This window comes from Scophthalmus maximus, chromosome 10, assembly GCF_022379125.1.
Source record: "Scophthalmus maximus strain ysfricsl-2021 chromosome 10, ASM2237912v1, whole genome shotgun sequence".
Classification (NCBI taxonomy): Eukaryota; Metazoa; Chordata; class Actinopteri; order Pleuronectiformes; family Scophthalmidae; genus Scophthalmus; species Scophthalmus maximus.
Window position 1 is genome coordinate 21,069,748 of NC_061524.1, and position 22,090 is coordinate 21,091,837.

Consider the following 22,090-nt stretch of genomic DNA (forward strand, 5'->3'; position numbering starts at 1 on the left):
GGCTTCCACTGCCAGCCGCTGATAGAATGTGTAAAAGAATGTGTTGGGCCTCCGGCTCATCCTGCCGCCTTGAAAAGGGCAGGGTTGCAGAGAAATGGTTTCCTCATCTATTTCTTTTCTAAATTTCTTTTTGTTTGTTTGGTTGTCCTTACCTCTTGCCACTTTCACCGCTGAGTGAATGAATCCACTGAAATAAAACGCATTGAAAGCTGCACTGTGATCATTTTTTATTACAAAAAAGAACAGCGGCTCCAGGCGAAAAACAAACAGATTGAAACAAAAGACGGGGAAATGGCTGCTCGAGCAACGGACCCACGACATCGGGATTTCAAGCACTTCACCATTTATCATGCACAGAGAGAGGACACCCAGCGATGAAATACATGCGTAAAACAAAAAAGACCACAACCCACATCACCTCAGCACAACATTGCACCATTTGCGATAGGAAGGAGAAAGGCCACAGCAGATCACGAGAACATCACATGTCATCGAAAGGGTCATGGGTCACTTCCTGTCCGAGCAGGATAGAGACCGGGGAACTTTTGTTCTTCTTTTTTTCTTCGTTCTTTTTAGTGAGTTGTATGACATCCCAGTAAATGTGCAAAGACACCGTCACATCAGCGAAAACCAAAATCGATTTCCAGTGTCTCCGCCACCTATGTATACTGTAAACAATCTACACTATAAGGCGCACAGTTGAAAAGTTGCCCAGCGAAAGAGCCACAACACCAGTTCATAAAGGGTTTGATGTGAAAAATGCATCGACATCCTCGTCACCAACTCACTGCAGATCTGGCATACCAACTGTCAATATACCAACTGCAGGCACTAAAATGCAGTTTTAATTTCTTTAAATGGGCACAACACACACGCACAGACACAAAAAAACAAAACTATTTTAAAGACAAAAATGTGAACCCATTTTCGTTCTTTTTCCTAAAACATCAATCTAAATTTGATTCTAATTATCTTTATTTTTTCAAATTAGGCACACGGTACAGCACAGTAAACGTTTTTTTTCAATACCTCTTTTGGTTTCTGACATCTAAAGACGTGGACACTGAAACTCCCTCCATGTGACTGAAAGGACAACTTGTTTTTTTTGTTTTTTATCGCACACAAAAAACAGGTAGGAGCTGCTCACCGGCATCGTGTCCGTCCAAAGCACTCTTTTCAACCATGTTTTCCTTCTTTGTGATTATTTAAACCTGCTTTTTATGACCTTGATACCAGTCTTGTTTGTGGTTGTACCAAAATATCTAGACGGTAACAGCCACATTGGAATATCTGTAAAGACATAAGGCATGGAATTCTTCTTCGCCTGATCATATCAGTCATATAAAGTCTTATGGACCTCTCGCTTTCGTCCACAACTTAGGACTAAATATGCAAAAGAAAGACCTCAACTTTTTACTCTGGAAATACATTTTTTTTCCTGTAACTCTTTTAAACACTGATTGTCTACATTATCAATAAAAATCTAAGGACGTAAACGTGATTAGATGTAAACACTGTTATCATCCAACCCGGTTTGGATCTGACAAGATGTTTGACCCTGTGTGAGGTGTGTTTTACACACATGAGATGCAGGAGGTAGTCCACAAGAGAACTGATGGCAGGGGCGGGCGGGTAGGTGTGGGTGAACCTCAGGAGGTTCTGGTGCGTCACTTTGAACGAAGGTCATGGTAGTTTGATCAATAATCTTCATAGCATAGTTCTGGTTGTCTCGTTATCGTTGATTTGATTTGGCAGGGAGAAGCTGTTGAACTCTGGTTGGCGCTCATTTCGACGACAATCCGCCTTCGCAATTCTTTCCAGTCCGAACATTTCAGATGATTTTCTGAAAGCCTGGTGAATCAGCAGTCATTTGTTCTTAGGGCCAAAGTGCTCTTCAAGCATCGAATCAGTCTATTTTATTTAATTTTCTCAATGTGCGCACCGGTGGGGGCTCCTCAGACGATGCGGTAATCAAACGTGTCCTTCTCGGTGTGGTCGGTCCAGTTGGATGAGGGCATGCTGCGGTAGGGGTCCAGCAGGATGCGGAAGCAGCGCACGATCAGCAGGGCCAGGAAGATGAAGAGCAGCAGCACAAAGACGAAGGCGGCCTTCTGCTCCAGTGTCAGGTAGGACGGCACGTGATGGCCGCCACCTGACGAGGACAGTGTGCTGCTGAAGAGGCCCTCGGCCATCCTGGGCACATCCATGCTTGATCGTCTCGGCTCCAGCTCTTTGTCGGTTGCTGAAAGATTTGAGGTGAAGGTGGGCTCAGTGGACAGGACCTGTGTGAGAATCCAAAGAGATGGATTATTGATCATGTCCTCTCTGGTGTGACAGATGGAACAAGCAATATATCCAGTCTAGAAACAGAGGGAACTCCCAAACAGACAACAAGAACAAAACAAAATGTGTGTCTGGGTGGAAAAAGCCTCACTTAATTGAATGGCTGTAAATTTGCAGTGGTCTTACTGTATTTCAAAACAATTGCAAAGTACTGTGAAATTTTCACCCCTCGAGGAATGAAAATAAAGGGGGTTGGTATTTTCAAAAAGAATCGTTGGAATGGTATCGCATCTTATCATATCAAACCACATCGTATCGGATAGCATTGCATTGCATTGTATCGTATCATATCAGATAGTATTGTATCGAATCACATCACATTGTATCGCATCATATAGTATAGCATAGTATTGCATCGCATTATATCATACCACATCGTATCGTATAGAATTGCATTGCATTGTATCGCATCGTATAGTATAGTATAGTATAGTATAGTATAGTATAGTATAGTATAGTATAGTATCCATTAGCGAACCGTGGGGTCTGGCACTGGGCCTTCAACATCGCATAGTCAGAATGTTTTTGGGGTCTAAATTTATCACCAGATGCTTTAGCTTCTAAATGTCATTACTACGGTGTCCCTCACACTTCGTGCTCACGGACCCGTCTAGATGTCAGTGGCCTTCTGGAAGGCGTAGGGCGATGTTTTCGGTCCCGCCCACTACAATAGCAAAATCTGATTGGCTGATTTACCCGTCACTTACTAAAGGAACACACAAGCCCCGGACTTGTGTCCCGATCGTGAAGTCCTAACCAATGAGTGAGCGAGCTGTAACCTCTTTCCTGCATAGAGACAACAACAACAACTAAATCTGATTGGATAACTCTATTTTCAAGGTTTTAGGTCCCAAACAAATTTTGAATTAAAAGAGATAATTATTATTATGTTAAATGTGACATTTAAAATGCTGATATGTTGGGCCTTCTCTAAAGTCCTATAAGTCCCTAAGAGTTCCCCTCTCGCATCGTATTGTATCGATCATATCGTATAGTATTGTATTGTATCACATCACATTGTATCGCATCATATAGTATAGTATAGTATCACATCGCATTGGTTTGCATCGCATAGTATAGTATCACACCGTATTGTATCGTATCGTATAGTATAGTATTGTATCATATCGTATCATACCACATCGTATCGCATAGTATAGTATAGTATTGCATAGTATAGTATAGTATTGCATCATACTGTATCATATAGCATCGTATTGTATCGCATTGTATCGCATTGTATTGCGTCGTATTGCAATCGTATCGTATCGCATCGCATCATATAGTATAATTTAATTTTCAGTAAGGACAACGCAATTCCATTGTGATACTGTCAGACAGTAGTGCAATGACAATATACGTATGATATAGTACCGTATCACATGGCATCGCACTTCATCGTATTGCATTATATTGCAGCGTATCATATAGTATCGCATTGATCATATGACTTCGCATTGTATCGCATCATATTGTATTGTAATACATTGTATTGCATCGTATCGTATCATATGGTATCATATGTAGTATCATATGTAGTATCATATGGTAATCGCATGGTATCGTATTGTATCGTATTGCATTGTACCAATCATATGCCATCGCATTGTATCACATTGGTCGTTTGTATACAGTTTACAATGAAAGTATCTGGAATCTCAATGGACTAAATACATAAAATAGGGAGTTGTGATGGAATGAACAGGCCTCGACTCTCTCAGATGAGTTTATTCTTGGGCTCATGGGACTCCTGGAAGTTTGAAATGCCTCTTTGGAGTTTTAGTTAGACAACATTGATTGGATCTAACACTGCTCTGGAGGAAGATTTCCTGCTTCATCGGACACTTCAAAAATTACCAACCCTGTCTCGTATGAGTTTTAAACATTGTCATGCATGAAGAGAAGTGATTTTCTACTCTTTGGGTTTTCATGAATGAGGCATGAATACAAACGATGAGGGCTGGATTACTAACCAAGTGTCCCGGGCCCCAGAATGGTAGGGCCCCCCACAAAAGCTCCAGACTTAAAGTGAGTCAACACATTTTAATATAAAATTAGTGGTTCAACATCAACGACTTAACGTGGGTACTGATTTATAACCTTTAAAAAAAACTAGTTTGTGTTAACCTGGTGCATATTCCTAAATAACTAACTTGTGTTGTGAGGATTTTAATATATATACATTTTATGGAAAATGCTCAGAGAGTCAGGAACGTGGTCAGATCACAGCGGCACGGCAGATCATTTTTGCCCCAAGGGCATCATGGCAAGGTATTCCATCATGAAACAGCCTCACTGATATACGCGTGCCACACGGTTGCAAATGGCTGCAGCGATGCAGAACTGTTGCGTTTCTCTGTAATGTAGCTCAATCGCAAGTTCGGACAGGAAGACTGCTCTCATGCATGCTTCGGCTGAAATTTCATTCTCGTTCACCCTGGCTGTCAGACACTCACTCAGTTTCGTCATTGCGATCAGCTGTTAATCAGCTGGTCTCATCTGTCCAATAGCATCTGTCCAATACACACCTGCCTCGTTAGCCTATCATCTCGCTGCTGTCTGTTTAAATATGATATCTCTCCCCGCCTTAAGCTGGGCATACACTGTGCGATTTCAGAAGCGCTGTCGTCTAACTCCGACTCAAACTGTCCGAGTGAATCGTCTGCGATGTGAAGAATTGATGTGCCCACACTGTACGGTCCGACCGTCAGCCACGACTCGACTGCTCCCGCTCGGCTCCTGCGGAAAGCTCCTCGGAGGCTGAGACATTTTGCGTTTGCCATAGAAGAAGAACGCCGACAAGACAGAAACGTGCGTAATCTGTGTGCCGAAAACCTTTAAAAAAGGGGAGCCGGTGAATAAGGACTCACGCACGCACTATATGTCCAATTATCATAATTGACTATATGACAAACAATAACCCTCCATTCTAGTGATTTGTCCAACACACTGACTATTTATTATATTTAATACACTATTTATTTCTTTTCGTCGAAGCCAAATTGGCCTTGTTCGCCACTTCACGCAGGCACAGTCAGGAAAAAGGCTTTAAGGTGTATGAGGAGTCGACTCGTGGCTCTGCTTCAACCGTGCGAGAAATTTATCGGAACGTCCGACGGCCGCTCGGGGTCAATTAATGGCTGCTCGCTCCCCCCTGCACACTGCGCGGCAAACGATGCACAACAAAGCTGAAAATCGTCCAACTCTCTGGGCAAAATCGGCCTTAAATCGCACAGTGTGTGCCCGGCCTTACTCCATGCTGCTGTTCTGCGTACCCTCCCCCGCCCCATCAGACTCAGGGGATTCTTCAATCCATCAACTCAGCAAGTCATCAACCACCATCACCACCAGTGTCTGGACTCCATGGGGGGGTGGGGGGTTTACTTCAGGACCGATCCCCTCTGCTACACTCCCCATGGAGTCCAAGCCCCAAAGACTCTTATCAATATTTTATCATCACATATCATCCATGTGAACCTGTAATAAATATAATTTCCTTATGCAGTTGAAATATGGTGAGGTCTCGACCTTGCTGTGTAAATTCAAAATTCCCCCTTATATCGAACAAACTGGGTTTGGGTCAAAGCTCAATCCGTGCAGTCTTCCCTTAGGGTTGCATTAATTACCATTTATTCATCAGCTCTGTTTGCCTAAGATGAACCAGGAGCCTTCAATACACAGAGTAAAACAGAAACCGCAGCCTGCAGGCAAAATTAATGTGAAGAAGACGGTTGGGTTTTCTGATTTAAAGTCATCAGTTCAAACACAGGCAGCAGTCCTGTTCGGCATTTGATGCTGTTTCTCCTGCCGAGCAAATTATCACTGAGTGTTTGCCGCAAATCTGTCTCTGAATTTGTCTCTCTCCTTTCCACTGCAGGCGCTCCCCAGTCAGAATCCTTTTTTAGAGGAATATAACGTGTCTGCCATCGTCGCACATCTGCGCTTGTTTTTCCTGGCTGAATTTATAAATGTGCTATATTATTTGGTTTCATCCATTCGTAGCTTTGGACGTTAATCCTATTGCTTCAGCGACGTCACTCACTCGAGCTGCTTTCAGACGTGCACTGAGGTCCAGGCATTTCCCTTCAACTTCTTGAAGGAGAGGTTCGGATGTTGCTTCTGACGTTTTTCCGCAACTTTTCCTGCTAGTGAAATGTCTGGACAATTTGAGCCCTTGTGAGAATACAGCGGGAAAATCTCTGGAAGATGCATGGCGATTCATTACCTCCACCATGGAGGTTCTGTTTTCATCTGCATTTGTTTGTCTCTGTTAGTTGGCAGGATTACGCAAAAACAGGGTTATGGTTAAAAAGAGCACATAACATTTGGTCCAGATGCGGGTTTAGCCGGGATTGGCTCCAGCCCCACCCGACCCTTAAATGGATAAAGCGGCAGACGATGGATGGATGGATGGACAACCAAGTGTTGAGCTGTTTTCAGATATGAAAATTGGGAATTCTTCAGAGATTGCCTTTCACGTATGGTCCGAAAGTCTGCAAAATGTCTGGAGCAACATTTGAGTTCTCACGTACAGCCCCTCCAGAAAATGTCCGGACTTCAGTGCCCGTCTGAGAGCAGTTTAGGATTGTTAGGCCTTATAGGAGGTATGACCTCTACTGAGGGCCACTCCTTTCCTCGTTTCATCGGACTCTCTTCAAAAGGTCTGCAAAATTATCCAGTAATTCGCAATGAAAGCAAAGATTAGATCAGAGGAATGTCCAGGGGAAATGAGCATAATTGTGGGGCAGGAACATCTTTTTCTCTTTTCCTAACCCATCAATATTCTCACGACCTCTCAGATTGAACCCGACCCGCGACCACCAGTTATCTAGACCAGTTAATCTGAAATTAAAGGTCGAGGTGACATTTGGTCGTTGGCGTGTAAAATGTGCTGACAGTCAATCATTGCCGTAAGCAGGTCAAAGCTGATTAGCATTTCTTGTCCTAATGGACTTCACTTTAGCCGTTCTGATTTTAGGAGTACTGTAAAATGTATAACCCCAAAATAATAACTTCTTTCTGTATGCGACAGAAAATGCGTCATGTTATAAAAGTCCTCATAACATTTGATCAGTATATACAAGCAACTTGCGGTTCGTTTTGACGGGAAGCTAACACTTCCGCCGTTCCAGGCATGGCTTCCCTTTTCAGAGGATTTCTGACAATCATTTTTATCCCGTTTTTCAAGATGTAAAAGGCTACTGTTATTGTTAGCGGACTTCTTGCCGTCCATTTTAGATCCACTTGACCAATCGAAGGCTTTGTTACAGATTTGTACCAATCAGACAGTGTCGAAAAAAACAAAGATTTTACACTGAAAACAGGACCTCTCACTCCTCCTGTTTGGGTTGAAAACATATTTGTAGAAAAATGTACATTTGAACTACATTAGTAAGAATGTTTTGCATTGTTTTCCCTTGTAGCCAAGGCTTCGAAGAACAGCTTTCAAGAGGGAAAAATCTTCATCATTGTTGTTTGGTGTGTCATTATAATGAATGTCTGTGAGATTCAATTTCCATTTTGTTTTTTCTTTTGTCTTTATGGTCTATGTAACCATTTATACATTAATGTGTAATCACTGAACATACATATTCTGATAGCCTAGGTTGTCCTAAAAAGAGATGCATATAAATTAACTGTACATTACAGGGTTGAGGCTTGACGAGCATTATTACACGAGGTGACGCGGCGGACCAAAAATAGGAAAAAATGGCTTAGGGTTCAGAGCGGTTAAAGGCCCCACCGGCTCATTTACAGATGAATCAGACAAAATGTCAGATTATCAGTTCCGTTTGAGAAATGTTTGCATAAATCAAACTACAATCCTTTTCGGGCTGAGTCCCTCAGTTACACTTCTGTCAGCGTGAGGAGCTGTCACGGAGACTGACTGACAGTCACGCTCGCCTACCTCGCATCTCGCATCGCACCTCGCATGCTCATATATCTGCAGGTTTAGTCATAATCATGAATACAACACAAGCAAGAAATCAGACTCAAGTGACACTCGCACAAGCACTCGGTCGGTGGAGGTCAAAGGTGAGCTCAACATGACCTTTGTGGCACTTTAATATCTGTTATGTCAAACTTGGACATCGTCATAATGGTAAAATACCAGCATATTTTTGCATATTTATGCTTTATGATATTATCCAGGAGACACATTCACACTCAGTGGCAAGATCAATACAGAGATGTTTCTGCAGAAGCTCTTATAGATGCTCATACAGACTGGACGACGTTTGGAATATTAAGGTGCGGTGGATATTGGATATTGGAGAAACGTTTGCATAAATCAAACTACAATCCTTTTCGGGCTGCGTCCCTCAGTTTCACTTCTGTCAGCGTGAGGAGCCGTCATAGAGACTGACTGACAGTCACGTGGGATCGGTGCCGGCTGTGTCATGAGACGGCTCGAAGGGACACGACGGGCAGAGGAGCTGTCTGAAAATGAATAAAATAAGTAGAGGAATAAACAGGAAAAAAAAATCTGCGGGCAACTCTCGGGAGAGGGATAGGCAGGGAGCGAGAGCGGGCAGCCTTCAGCCCTCTTGCTGATGAGCGGCCTGTAATCCATCACACTTAAAAGTCAGAAATGACATTTCACAGCAGTGATTCATTGCCCTCGTGGGGGGGAAAAAATGATAAGGAACAGGGTTGTTTTTTTAAATTTGAATTTGTTCGCTGGTTAACCCATCAGCGTTTAATGACAAATCATAAGCCCGTCTCCTCGTCCTCCGACGACACAGTGAGGTTACTGTAGAGTATTAGCACTTATAATGCACTTCAAAGACTCCCAACATTCACATCATCTGCAGCTCTGTGAGTTCAGACGAGCTTTCCTTGACAGTCACATCTAAACATTTAAGCCTCATCTGACAACATCAGAAATGAGACGCACTTCCGCCGTTGCTAGAAAAAGCTCCTATCATCTATTTTTCTACATTTCAGGAAAAATAATAATTACTCCTCTCGCCATGAAACGATTCCTAGACGACAAAAATACAGGAACTGACAAGTTATTTCCGTCCGACCGCGCCACCGCGCAGCATCAGAGGCGGTCGCCGCGGCGAGAAGAGATGAAGCGGTGACATGCGCTGAGAGTTAAACTGACATGGACATGAAGCCAAATTTAGAAACGAAGCCAATTGTGATGAAAGGTTGATCGAACCAACAGAACCTGTGTGTGTGTATGTGTGTGTGCGAGTGTGTGTGTGTGTGTGTGTGTGTGTGTGTGTGTGAGTGTGTGTGTGTGTGTGGCATTAGAGGAGGAAGATAGAGGTAAATTATTGGAGCTTATTTTTCTGCATGTTTTCAGTCATTTCATTATAATACACGCCCATTGTTATTAAAGCTACAGTGTGTAATATTTAGAAGAACGTATTCACAGAAATTGAATATATTGTGCATAACTATGTGTTCATATATACATAATCGCCTGCAACAAAGAAGCAATGTTTTTTTCGTCAACTTTGAATGAGTTCAATAATTACATGAGGGGAACCCCCGTGTGAGTCTCCATGTTTGCTACGTCGTGTTGTGCTGCGTTCCGGTTCCACTGCGACTCGGGAGGTCGGAAAAAAGTCACCACCCCGACATCCGGGGTCCGAGTTCCGAGCGGTTCCGAGGTGTAACGGAACGCAGCATTATATACGGTTGCAGAAAACGGTCCTGAATACGTCGCGGTAGTCGTGTTCGCGGCCACTATAGAGTTCGTCAAGTTTGTGTATTTAAATGGTTTCCTTATATTCTGTAAAGGAATCGTGTTGATTCTCTGCCATGTCCCCCTAACCATCACCCCTGACCTCTACAAGCTCATCAACCGCGCGTCGGTAAAGCAAATAAAACCGCACGACGCTCGGAGGCCGGAAAACATTTGTGGCGTGTACCTCCTGTCACCCGTAGAGGCGCTGTTTCGGGAAACGGTCGATCTGGTCGTACTTTAAACATATGTCATACGAGTCGGAGGACTCGTTGGCTTAGGTGTATTACAGAGATAGATTTGTGCAATGAGGAAGTGTTCCTATTTAAGGTGTTTAGGCAGTTGGAAGACACTGAACATCCATCCATCCATTATCTAGACCGCTGTATCCATTTAAGCTTTGCAGGTTACAAGCATCCACACTCACATTCACACCTACGGTCAATTTAGAGTCGGAGGAAGCCGGAGAGCCCGCGCATCACACGAGGAGGAACATGCTGACTCCTGGATGGTCTGAGCCTGGACTCGAACCAAAGAGCTTCTTTGCGAAGAAATATGAACTGACAACATATAACATCCATTTATCCACCACGCAGGCGAAGTTTGTACGGTTATGTTCAGCCACTCACTGCACTTGGTTAAGGTTTCCAAGAGGATCGCACTTTTGTTTAATCCAGAAAAATTGGATGGAATATTATTTTTCATATTGGTCTTTTAGCCTCTGTACATGACTGACACACGCACACACGCCCACTCACACACACACACACACACACACTCACACACACACACACCAGGAGAGTTCCATTTTGAACATTTGAAATAACACATGCGCACACCACTCCAACATAACATTTCCTTCGTTATTAAAGCGCATGTTTTACGTGTATTAAATCACGACCGTAGTTACACACAATTACAAGTGGTGGAAGAAAAAAGATTTTAAAAATCGCCCAAATCACAAATGATGCTGATTAGAATCTGCAGCTGGTAGAAGTATGAACGCGGATACTGAGTGTCGGTCCTGAAGCGGTCCGGATCGCACGTGATCCACCTGTGACGCGCGGCGGACGACCGCAGCTCAACACCAACCCAACGCCACAACAAAACCAAAAAAAAAAAAAAGGAGAAAGAAGATGAGCCGCCATTTAAATGGACCAACGTTTATTCTACCTGTTGTTCACCAATCCGAAACTGTCCGTGCAGATCGGTCCTCGAGTACCCGGAGCCGCGGCCGGACTCCTCTCTGCGCACGTGGATCCCCCCTCCGGTGCGCCCGACGCATCCCTCTCACACCTTCCGCGGCGGGAATTCACGATTAGAAGCGCACTTGAAAATAGAACCGAACCTGTTGTTATCGGTGGGGGGTGGGAGGGGATGGGATTGGGGGGGGGGGGGGGGGGGGGGGGGGGGGCTCGGGAATCTCCGTCAGCGCCAGTTCTCCATTCCGGCGGATCACACACGACAGCGGACTATACGCGCGGCTCCTCGCGTCCGGACGGAAACAATCAAATATGAAATCTGGTTTCTGTCTTTGCAGACTGAGCCTCACCCTCTGCCGCCGCTGCTGCTGCTGCTGCTGCCCGCCGCTCGGGTGTTCCGTGTCTGTGTGTGTGTTCTCTCTCCTCCTCGTCCCTCCTCGATGCCTAGTGGTACCCCGTCGCCACTGGCAACCTGTTGCCATAGCAATCCTCCAGGTAGGCGAGCGGTTGGAGGGGGGGGGGGTGACAACTCGCATGCTCATATATCTGCAGGTTCAATCATAATCGTAAATACAACACAAGCAAGAAATCAGACTCAAGTGACACTCACACAAGCACTCGGTCGGTGGAGGTCAAAGGTGAGCTCAACATGACCTTTGTGGCACTTTCATATCTGTTATGTCAAACTTGGAAGTGGTCATTATGGTAAAATACCAGCATATTTTTGCATATTTCTGCTTTATGATATTTTCCAGGAGACACATTCACACTCAGTGGCGAGATCAATACAGAGATGTTTCTGCAGAAGCTCTTATAGATGCTCATACAGACCTGGACGACGTTTGGAATATTAAGGTGCGATGGATATTTTTGTGTTTTGTGTTTCCTCTTCTTCTTCGTTTGGGGTGGGGGGGACGTGACAAGTTTTTAGAGTCTGTTGCCGTCTCAATGCCGACAGGCACCGGCCCCCTCGGAGCTCTGGGTCCGAGAAGGGGTTTAGACGGTGACTGGGCAGAGCAGTTTGTGGGAAAACTCCCAGGTTATATAATGTTTTCTGAGGCCACTGCTTCGGCATCCGACCGCAGCCCAGCGTCTCCACCCGGTGGAGGCCAGTGAGGACTGCAGGTGGTGGTGGTGGTGGTGGTGCTGGGGGGCGGGGCGGGGGGGGGGGTGGAAGGAGGTGGAAGAAAAAGTCTGATCTAAGGATTACCACAGCAATCTCTTTAAGTAGCTCATCTGACCTTAATGCAGGTTCTTCAGACTGAACGTATAGTTCGACATTTTGGGAAATAGTTTTAAGAGACTCATGCCTCCCAGACACTAGACGACTTTGAGAAGACACTGAAAAAACTTTTAAAAGACTTCAGTCTGACACCCTCTCACATGTCAAAGTTTCTAATCGCAGGATTTTGCAAAGACTGGGGATCTTGCAGGGTCAAGACCGCAACTAGATTCTTTTTTAGATTATTTCCCACCAGGCTCCTGGTGGATGTTTACAGGAAGAGAAGAAACAGCACTAGGTGCCCGAGTGTGTGCAGCATTTTGTACAGAAAATATAAGCCGACAAGAAAAAGGGAAGACGCTGCAGAATGTGGAGACGACGGGAACACATGCTGCAACATCGCATGGCGACTCCGGTGAAGCCATTGCTGATGTGTCCATGCGATGTTGGAGCATGTTTTCCCTTCTGCAAGCTTTTCTGCTTCCTGTTTGCTTCTGGAAAGAGCTCACCTATTGGTTGTAGACAATGTCGACACGTCACCATCTGCGTGAGCGATGACTAAAAACTTGCGATAATATCAAACACGGTTCATTTTATGGGAACGTCGAGACGAGAAAAGGACCGACTTAAAACAGCTCGGCTCACCACCTCACACCGATGACGGGAGCGCGACTCAACTCCAGCAAATCTCTCATGATTTTATACCGACATTGGAAATTTGTCTACGACAGTGAAATCGGTTGAAAGACGTCAGGCGTAAGGCCGGCATTAGAGAAGAAGACTGGTCCCACTGTCACACTTAAAACCATGGACATAGTCAACCAGAAGAAGTCAATGCTGAATTACCTAGAAGCTGTATTCTCTGTAATGACCAGCAGAGGGCGACTGTATGAGAAAATGACTCTACTTCTCGCTTGATTTATAACATCAGTAAACATTTACCTGAGGAGCTTATGCTCACAAACCAACGGGTGACGTCACGGTGGGTTGCCACATAGTTAAAGCTACAATCAGTTAGCTTTGTCTAGCTTAGCATAAAGACTGGAAATTGGGAAACAGCTAGTCAGGTAACCTTTTACCCTCTTAATACTAAGCTAAGCTAACAAGCTGATGACGCCAGGTTTATATTTACCAGATGTGAGAGTTAGGCATCAACCAATCAGTCTTCTAATTCAAAATCAATAATTAATGAGAGCAGAGTCTGCCAAGGATCAAATTCACACATTTCACCTCCCACATTGTCCTAACTGCACAAATATTTCCCCTTCATCTTGATATGAACATTTCGGGAGATGCTGATTTATTTATTTCTCTTTTAGACTCTCACCCTTTTTTTCTTAGATCCGGGGTCTGGGCTCCTTCGTTGGATGTGTTTCAGATGTAGTCAATGTCGTGGACCTTTTCTCAGAATTCCCATCTTGACATTCTTCTAAGAATTTCATGACCTGATTCCCGCGGATCTGTCACCAAAACAAGAGGAAACACTCAAAGTAAAGTTGGTATAGGAATATAAAAATACACACACACCATACAGAGTAAACAGCATGGTTATGAAAGACTGGGTGGGGAGTTGCCGGTTGGACAGGATAGGTACAGAGGAGGCGTGCGATTGGTTCTTGCCCCAGCTGTGTCAGTCTCTCAGCTACGGCTCACACTTCAGAAGACAAAGATCAGAAAAAAGTTAAAGTTTACTTCTGCACAAGTTCTACCAGCGAAGGCAGAACAGGTTGCTGGAGCGGATTTGTACTGAATATATTTGTCTCTCTCCTGCGCCACGCCTGCAACTGACAATAAAAAAGCCAACAGTTTGATTGATTATAACTGACTGGACTAAAAAACATCTGCAAAGAAGGAAAGAACATGTAACAGCTTGTATATGTGTCAAGAGTTCAAGAAGAAGAGTTCAATTTTACATTTCAGGTGATTTTAATTGACACAAGTCTAAAACAAACCAAGCGACTACAAGATTTTTAATATCTTAGAGACGAGCTCCAGACTGTTTTCATGTTGACATGACGATACAAACGCTGCATGAGTGACGGTGCACTGGAAGCTGCAATGACAACAAGATTATTCTGCAGAGAGTCTTTCTGCCACAGACACACGTTTGTATGTTTGTATCCATGAAAACCACAAGTGCACGATTAAACTGCCATAGCTCATGTTCAGGTGAGGACATGTTGTGGAACTGCTTGAAGCAGAGGAGCTGTGGTCATGAGCCAACTTGATGATTTTAGTTTTATATCCGTGTGTAATTTTCTGGCGGCATCTCGTGGTAGAGATGCAAACCGCAACCAACTGGGCAACCGACAGGGGGCACTTTATGGCGGCGCACCGCTAATTCCATTTTTCAAAACGACGTAGCAAACATGGCGACTCACACTGATGTACACACCCTAATGAAACTATATTTAATTCATTCAAAGTTGACATTGGTTCTTTGTTGCAGGCGATTATACATATATGAACACATAGTTATGGACAATATGTTCAATTTCTCTGAATAAGTTCTTCGAAATATTACACACTGCAGCTTTAAGGTATAACCTTATAACCTTAAGTCCATATATAGAGGCAACCTACAACTTTGGTGTCCCTAGTGGTTCCAGGTGGTATTATTATTCGGTCAATGTTGTGAAGACGTCGGTAAGGTCGCAGGTACTTTTCCCTCAGATCTGCTGAGGAAGTTGTCGACACCACTTTGGAGATAACGGAGGAGAGGAAAGAAGTTTGTTCACTGAAGCTCCGCCTTCATTTTCTGGCTCCCAGCGTTAACTAGCGGCAACTTTGGCATCAGAGGTCTTCTTTTTCTTCTCATTCTGATTCTTTTGTTCCTCCGTCAACGGGACTCTTTTTCTCCTGCGAGGTTGAGTTTTTTTATCAATTCGACTTGAAGTTAGAGACTTACTGATGCACAGTGGTGTAATGGTTAGCGCTGTTGCCGCACAGCAATAAGGTTCTGGGTTCAAATCCCGGTTCGAACCAACCAAGGCCTCTCTGTGTGGAGTCTGCACGTTCTCCCCGTGTATGTGTGGGTTCTCTCCGGGTAGTCTGGCTGAGCTGTATCGTAATGTGTCGGGGGGTACCTGGCTCTTCTTGGTGGGAATCGTGGTGTTCCTGTTGATGAGTTTTGACGAGCACGTTCAGGTCGGAGATCTGACCGGCATCTTTGGTAGCCCGTCAATCAAATCAATCAATCTCATCATGACAGTCATTGACCGCCTCGTATTCTGTCCACACCGGAGCAACCAAACATGTCTGAGACTCTAAATTGACCGTACGTGTGAATGTGAGAGTGAATGGTTGTTTGTCTCTGTATGTTGGCCTGCGATAGGCTGGCGACCTGTCCAGGCTGAACCGTGCCTCTCGCCCAATCTGAAAATCTGGGGAGAATCGCGATGACTGCTGACAGTTGCATGGTGCAATGTTTAACACACTGGCAGTACTGACACAACTGACTATACTGCACAATCAAAAAAACAAATCCTTAGTTTTCTGTAAATACTGAGTTCAATCTCTCCTGTCTTGCAGGGACTGCAACCTCGGACATCTCCCCATGTCTCTCTCCTGTTAGATCCCCATGAAAAAAAAAAAAAATCCTTTAGGCTCTGCTTTGACCTTGTGAGGCCTAATGTCTCTTTTGGCCAGGAGTCAATTTCCTTAGTCTGACTGCTAAACGTTTTGATGCCGCTGCATAGAAAAAAAGAGACGATGCTCATCTTGCAAAACAAACATTTACCAACATATTTAGCTTCAAACAAATGTATTCTACAATGTTTTAAGCAGGTTTATAACTTTAAAGATTCTTATGCAATAAATAAATATATTTTTTTATAACATTTATACATATCGAGCACGATAATTTTCTGAATTCTACATTAAAAAATAAGTTTCTTTGATAAGTGATAACTTGAGAACATAATCAGCAGTTGAATCATTAATGAAGATATAATTGCCATTGGGTTCAGCCAGGAGTAGCCTGAAGTAATAGATTTTTGAAAAACTTCTCACAACATGTTAGTGCTAACCTGCTTTTGACTGGTTCTGGGGTTGCAAGGACAATACTGGCGTCAGCAGGATGAGAACAACCTCAACACAAACACCCATCACACACATTGTCATCTTAGCAGCCTCGGAGGAAACAATAAAGCCCAGCAAGCCTTGCCAAAAGAACTTGCAGCCAACGCTTTCTTCATGGTGTGATGCCAGCGACTTGGCAGCTGCGGACTCAAACCTGCTCATCGCCGCTCGATACCTCACCTCTCAGCAGCTCGGTTATGGTTTTATTTTGTAAATCTTGTGAGTCAACGGGAGAAATCCATCATGTATACAACCGGTGATCGACCCTGGCTGGGATGCATGAGCAGAACGCACCTGCTGTATGACATAACATAACATAAGACGCTTTACTGTCACAAGCAATGGCATTTTTGATGGGTAGTTCTGTGAGACACCAGCAGCCAAATGCAAACAAGACAAGTGAGGCGTGTGTCACCGAGTTAAAGAGGGGAGGTGCACCAATTAGTGGATGTAGCAGATATCGGGCTACCTGCAGGAGGAACACTAGTGGCATTTGTGGTCCGGGCCGGTGGAGTGAGGCAGGTGCAAACCTCGTTCCATGCTGGCGTGCAGAAGGACGCATTAATGCAGGAAAACCGGTAGGCCTCGCGCTGTTTTGTCTTGTGTTTTTTCAGGGTTGAGTGTGCGTGACATTTATTGTTTGTATGTATTCCAGACTTGCTTCCCTGCAGCACATACAGAGACGCAGACCTGCGACAGAAGAGAAAGAACTGGTCTAGAGTCCGGTTGTACTTCACCAAAATCAATGGAGACAACGCTCGTCGCCACAAGTGTAACAAATGTTTTGCAAGTAAAGGCGGTGACACGAGCGATCTGTGGAAACATTTAGTGAAAGTGAAAGTAAACTCTACTTCTGCTGGTCCCAGTCACAGACAAGTCGAAAGCCAGTGGAGGGATGACTTAGGAGAGGGAGCTGAGGGGGAGTTTGAAATCAAGATTCATTGATATGAATGAGTACAAAGACATTTTCAACTTTAATGCATGACTGCTTCCGCTCATCCCAGCATTCATTATAGGCCTAAGACTGTTTTTTTCCAAAATGGAATCGAGCTTTTGGGCGATTAACTTAATTCAAAAGTCAAAGACAGTCTCGCAGTTGGCCATGAACAGGCAGTCAAATCAGACAAATAGTGTGTAGTTATGGAGGAGACAGATTTAAAGCAGGTAACAGGAGTGTACCTGGAGGGCAGGTGAAGCAGGAGAAGGATGACGAGAGGCCGGTTCCTATTGGCCGCCTCCTCCAAAGATGCAGTCCAACCTCCCACTCAGATGTTCAGGGAGCTGACTGATAGACACTCAAGAGATTTGCCAACTTACCAACAATTGACAGCATAACGATTTAAACCGAGAGTTATATAACAACACAATCGGTGGACAGGATCAGACATTCAGCACCAACTTTATTGCTTGATTGTTTTTGATCGTCGGTGATGTCGAAACATGACTGGTCTGCAGAAAAAAAACACACACCAGTCACATTCGTTACCCAGAATTCAGCTGGTGTCCAGTCAAAGATGAAAAGCCTGCATCTAGGACATTTGATCGAAGATATAGTTTCATTTCACTTTCCAACTGAGAAGAAAGGGACAGTTTTGACAACGCACCCACTTTTGTTTTTGTCTCCCCCGGCAACGTCAAGCGTGTCTTCTACTTTCTCGCATTTTTCACAAATAAAAAAGTCAAATTGAGTCAGAAATGTACTTTGAAAAAAGGGTTAAAAAATTATCGGAGCAACAGATTGCACGCTGCACATCCCCAGCAGACAGAAGTGAATCTATTCCTGTATGTTGTCATGGCGATTTTTAATCGTTAGATATATTTTGTTGATTTAGTTTTTCTCTTTCACTCATTATGGAAGATCTTGTTTCTTAGGTAGAGGACCCCAACCCCAACCCTAATATACAGTTTTTACATAGCCCATTTCTTAGAAACAATGCACTATTTTATATTATAAAATTAACAGATGTAATTATTTATTATTTCATGGAAATCCTTACGAGTGTTTTCCCAAAATGTAAAAGCTTAAATAATCAAGGTATGACAAATATGAGACAGAATCCTCAGAGGATGAATGCTTATAACAAGATGATATGAGATAATCCTTTATTGATCTCCATGGGGAGAAATTCAGTTATTTCATCAGTCTAAAGTCAGTGCAGGTTTAAATAAAAATAGAAATGGAACTATGTAGAACAATTAGACACAGAATATCATTTTTCAGGACTTGTAGTGTTCAAGTGACAGAGATGTCACTAATGATGAAATAAGAAAAAAACAACAAATGCAGATGTCAAACTTCTACAGGAGCGATTCTCTTATTGAGTCAAGTATTTCCAGAGAGGAAAAGTCATTTGACCATATTACTGAGGCTCATGTAACAGAGTTATGTAACCCATTATTTGCATTTAAAGAGGTATGTGCAACACATTTGCTGGCAGCACACATCCGACATACAGTAAGTGCCCTTGACTATGTGGAACACTGGGGAGTCACGTGTGTGGACTGATGGGCCAGTTTCTCAGAGCCCGTGGCGTTGCCCCATCCTCACGGCGGGCGCCTTTCACGTGGCCTGCTCGGCTTATGGAGTCCTCAAATTCAATTTCTTAATGAGGACCCTACGCGTGAGGAAACACGTCAACCGTACACTTCACAAACTTTGGTTACGCTAAAGTTTACCCAGACTCCCACGTCCAAGTAGTCAGCCATCAAGGGTACTAAAACGCAGCTCAGGGCGTTATTGATTTCCTTGCTCCTCTCAAGGCTTTTCCTCCGATGGGCTACTTTGCTTGACACTTTGTCTCCCACGGCGGCTCGTCTCCACTCGCTGCTGTATGAACTCAGTGGCACAACCCCTCCAGCATTAATTAATGGCTCTGTGCTTCCTTCAACTCATCTATTCCCTCAGACTAATTGCTGGCAGGAGCATCCCCGCTAATCCAATTTGGAGCCCTGAATATTCTCCCACAGCGTCTCAGGCATTATTGAGTGTTTGTGGGAACCTGCGGGCCCGATGGCTACAGTGTTTGTATTTCATTTATCTGATCTTACCGAAGGATCGCCTGTTTTTTTGAGAGTAGTTATCCTCATTACCAGCTGCATCCTTACTGTTTTATCGAAGTGATAAAATATTATCATCTCTATCAAACCCTTACCCTATTTTCTCTGAGATATGTCCCTCCAAATGTAATGCAAGAGTGCTTGACAATGATGAACGTGGTAATGACTTATCAATGTGCATCCTATACGAAAGCACCTGTAGCTCCATGTTAGTGATGCTGCATCTAAAAAGTCAATCAAAAAATGACATTTGCATCCACCTATTTTTATGCACATTTTTTTAATTAGTGGAAGAACAACGCGAAATTAGTAGAAAAAAAGGTTCTTGCATTATAGAAGGAGGAAAGTGTCTGAGGTGACGCTAATTTCAAGGTTTAAGTAAAGGTAGTTGACAGATATATGTAGTGATTTGCATGTAAAAGAAATTCATTCATAGAATCATGTGGATCTGAACAGTTCATCTTTACCTATTGATACACACAATCCTAGATGTATGTTTGCAAAATCCTGCTTCCTGTAACTGAACATCTTACTTGGGCCTGAAACATTCCAAGTCAAAATCCAACAGTGTCGTCACAGATTGAGCCTCATTATCACGTCCTCCGTGTCCTGCTCTGCAAAGACTTTTTTTACGTTTGCTTCTGACAGCTAACAGTGATTGCATGTTGACTGTTCTTTCATTTTGACTATTATTCCACTTATTTATTTACTTTTGCTGCATTTTTAATTCCTCTGAAAGTGACTTTGGTCACCATTTGTTAAGATGACTGACTGGTTTGTGTTGCCATTGCTAGTTATCGGTATGGATCCACAAAGTCTTTTTTACATTTAATTATTATCAAAATTATTATTGAAAGAAATCGAGGCAGCTTTAAGACTGTGTCATAACCATTTCTTCATTTTGATGAACGGCTCTCCTAAATGTATGAAACCGGAGGAGCTGTTAAAGGTGTGATATAATGCATTTTCTTTCCAAAAAAGATGGACGTGTTGACAAAGCTTAGAGACTGCATGAGGACTTCCTGCACCAGCAGTCGGTGGTCACACGGTGTCAGTATGTAGCTACGAATCCACTGTAGAGAAAAAACGACCACCTCCGACCAGCAAATTTCAAACTAAGACATTCAGTGTGTTTGAGGAATTAATGACTGTGGTTGGACGGGAGTCACAGTCAGTACAAAAGGATGCTACATGGTACACTGGGAAAACAAGAAGAAGCTTGTGATGAATTTTGGGGCAATTTTGAATTACTAAAGTGACTGTCAGGAGGAAGTGCGGGCTGTTCACCTGTAGGCCACTGCAGGGTTGAACAGGCCAAGCCTTTGTGTTTTGGTGATATTGCGTCATTTCTGACCTCTTAACCCCTGTTAAGTAGAAATCCTCGTGGCACTGTTAACGTCATAGAATGGCTCAACACTCCGTCTTCATGCCGCAGTTTACTGGGAATGGAAGTGATCAGAAGAAGCCTTTTTCAAAAGACCACAATCGGCCCCACAGCCACTCGGAGGCTTATTAGCCAGGTTAACTAACCTTCTGATTGCCACAACAGGGCTCTGTTGTGTCACATCATTTGAATTAATGAGGCAGGTTGATTGGAAACCTGAACTGATAAGATTGGAGTGAAAAGGGGGCGACTTTCTCACCGCAGACTGATGAACATGCCTCATTTCCCCTTCATTGTTTACTGTCTTGATTTCTTGGAAGTGGTTTATCAAAATCAAAGAATCTGAGTTGCCGATGCAGTTTCTCGACCGACTTTTTTGTGTGTGTGTACAAGAGAGCGAGTCAGAGTGACGCTTTTCCATTCCAGTCAATCACAGATCTTGCATCGGCATTATGATCAACATTTCACGTCAGTTTGTCCAGGGAGTGCATTTTCTTCAAACATTTGAAAACTGAGAGACCGTTTCTGATTGGCCCTTGGTAGAGCAGCACACCAGCTGAATTCTTAATAATGATCTTGAAAGTCTTTAACAATGCTGCGCCATGCTGAGTTGTCATCATATGCGTTTCCACGGCTTCCTCCCAGCAGGAAATAATGTTATATTCTGGTCCCACATGAGAGGAGAGCCCCGGTCCTCATCTTCATCTCAGTCTAAATTGGGTTTTGATCCACTACTTAACGAGGTTAGAAAGTGCTCCAGAAGGAATGAAAAATATTCAAAGCAAACAGGGAAAGAAAAAGGCAAATACTGGCAGGACATGAACAAAGCAAAATAGATGAATAAAGTCAATATTTGTAGGTGTGAATTCTTAACCTCTGTTGTTCTTTGTATGGCCAACTTCCTTTGTGGGCCCTTTGACAGCTTCACAGATTCAGTCTTTCACTATCATTAACCAATGTCTTATTCTGGTGCTTCAAAATAAAAGCTCCCCGCCAAAGGAACAGCAGAAGGCTTTTATTGTGAACCACAGAAACGTCACCCCATTCGTCACTGAAGTTCAGAAAATGATCCTTTCTTCCGCTCCTTTCTGAATAAAAATTGG

General features: G+C 43.6%; 1 protein-coding gene across 2 annotated transcripts; it reads right to left on the reverse strand.

Annotated features, from left to right (window-relative positions):
• Positions 1–210: 210 nt before the first annotated feature.
• Positions 211–11,722, reverse strand: LOC118285554 (cortexin-3). 2 transcript variants are annotated; one of them, XM_035609262.2, is made up of 2 exons: positions 11,595–11,722; positions 211–2,282 (listed from the first exon to the last, which is right to left on the reverse strand). In XM_035609262.2, the coding sequence occupies exon 2, from the start codon at positions 2,205–2,207 to the stop codon at positions 1,956–1,958; it is 252 nt and encodes an 83-aa protein (XP_035465155.1). In that variant the 5' UTR covers positions 2,208–2,282; positions 11,595–11,722; the 3' UTR covers positions 211–1,955. The 2 variants fall into 2 exon arrangements, with proteins under 2 accessions (XP_035465155.1, XP_035465154.1); XM_035609261.2 differs by lacking the exon at positions 11,595–11,722 and adding an exon at positions 11,216–11,420.
• Positions 11,723–22,090: the final 10,368 nt, after the last annotated feature.

Bases quoted from the DNA above. Each gene is read 5' to 3' on its own strand.
- LOC118285554 (XM_035609262.2), bottom strand. From the start codon at position 2,207: ATGGATGTGCCCAGGATGGCCGAGGGCCTCTTCAGCAGCACACTGTCC.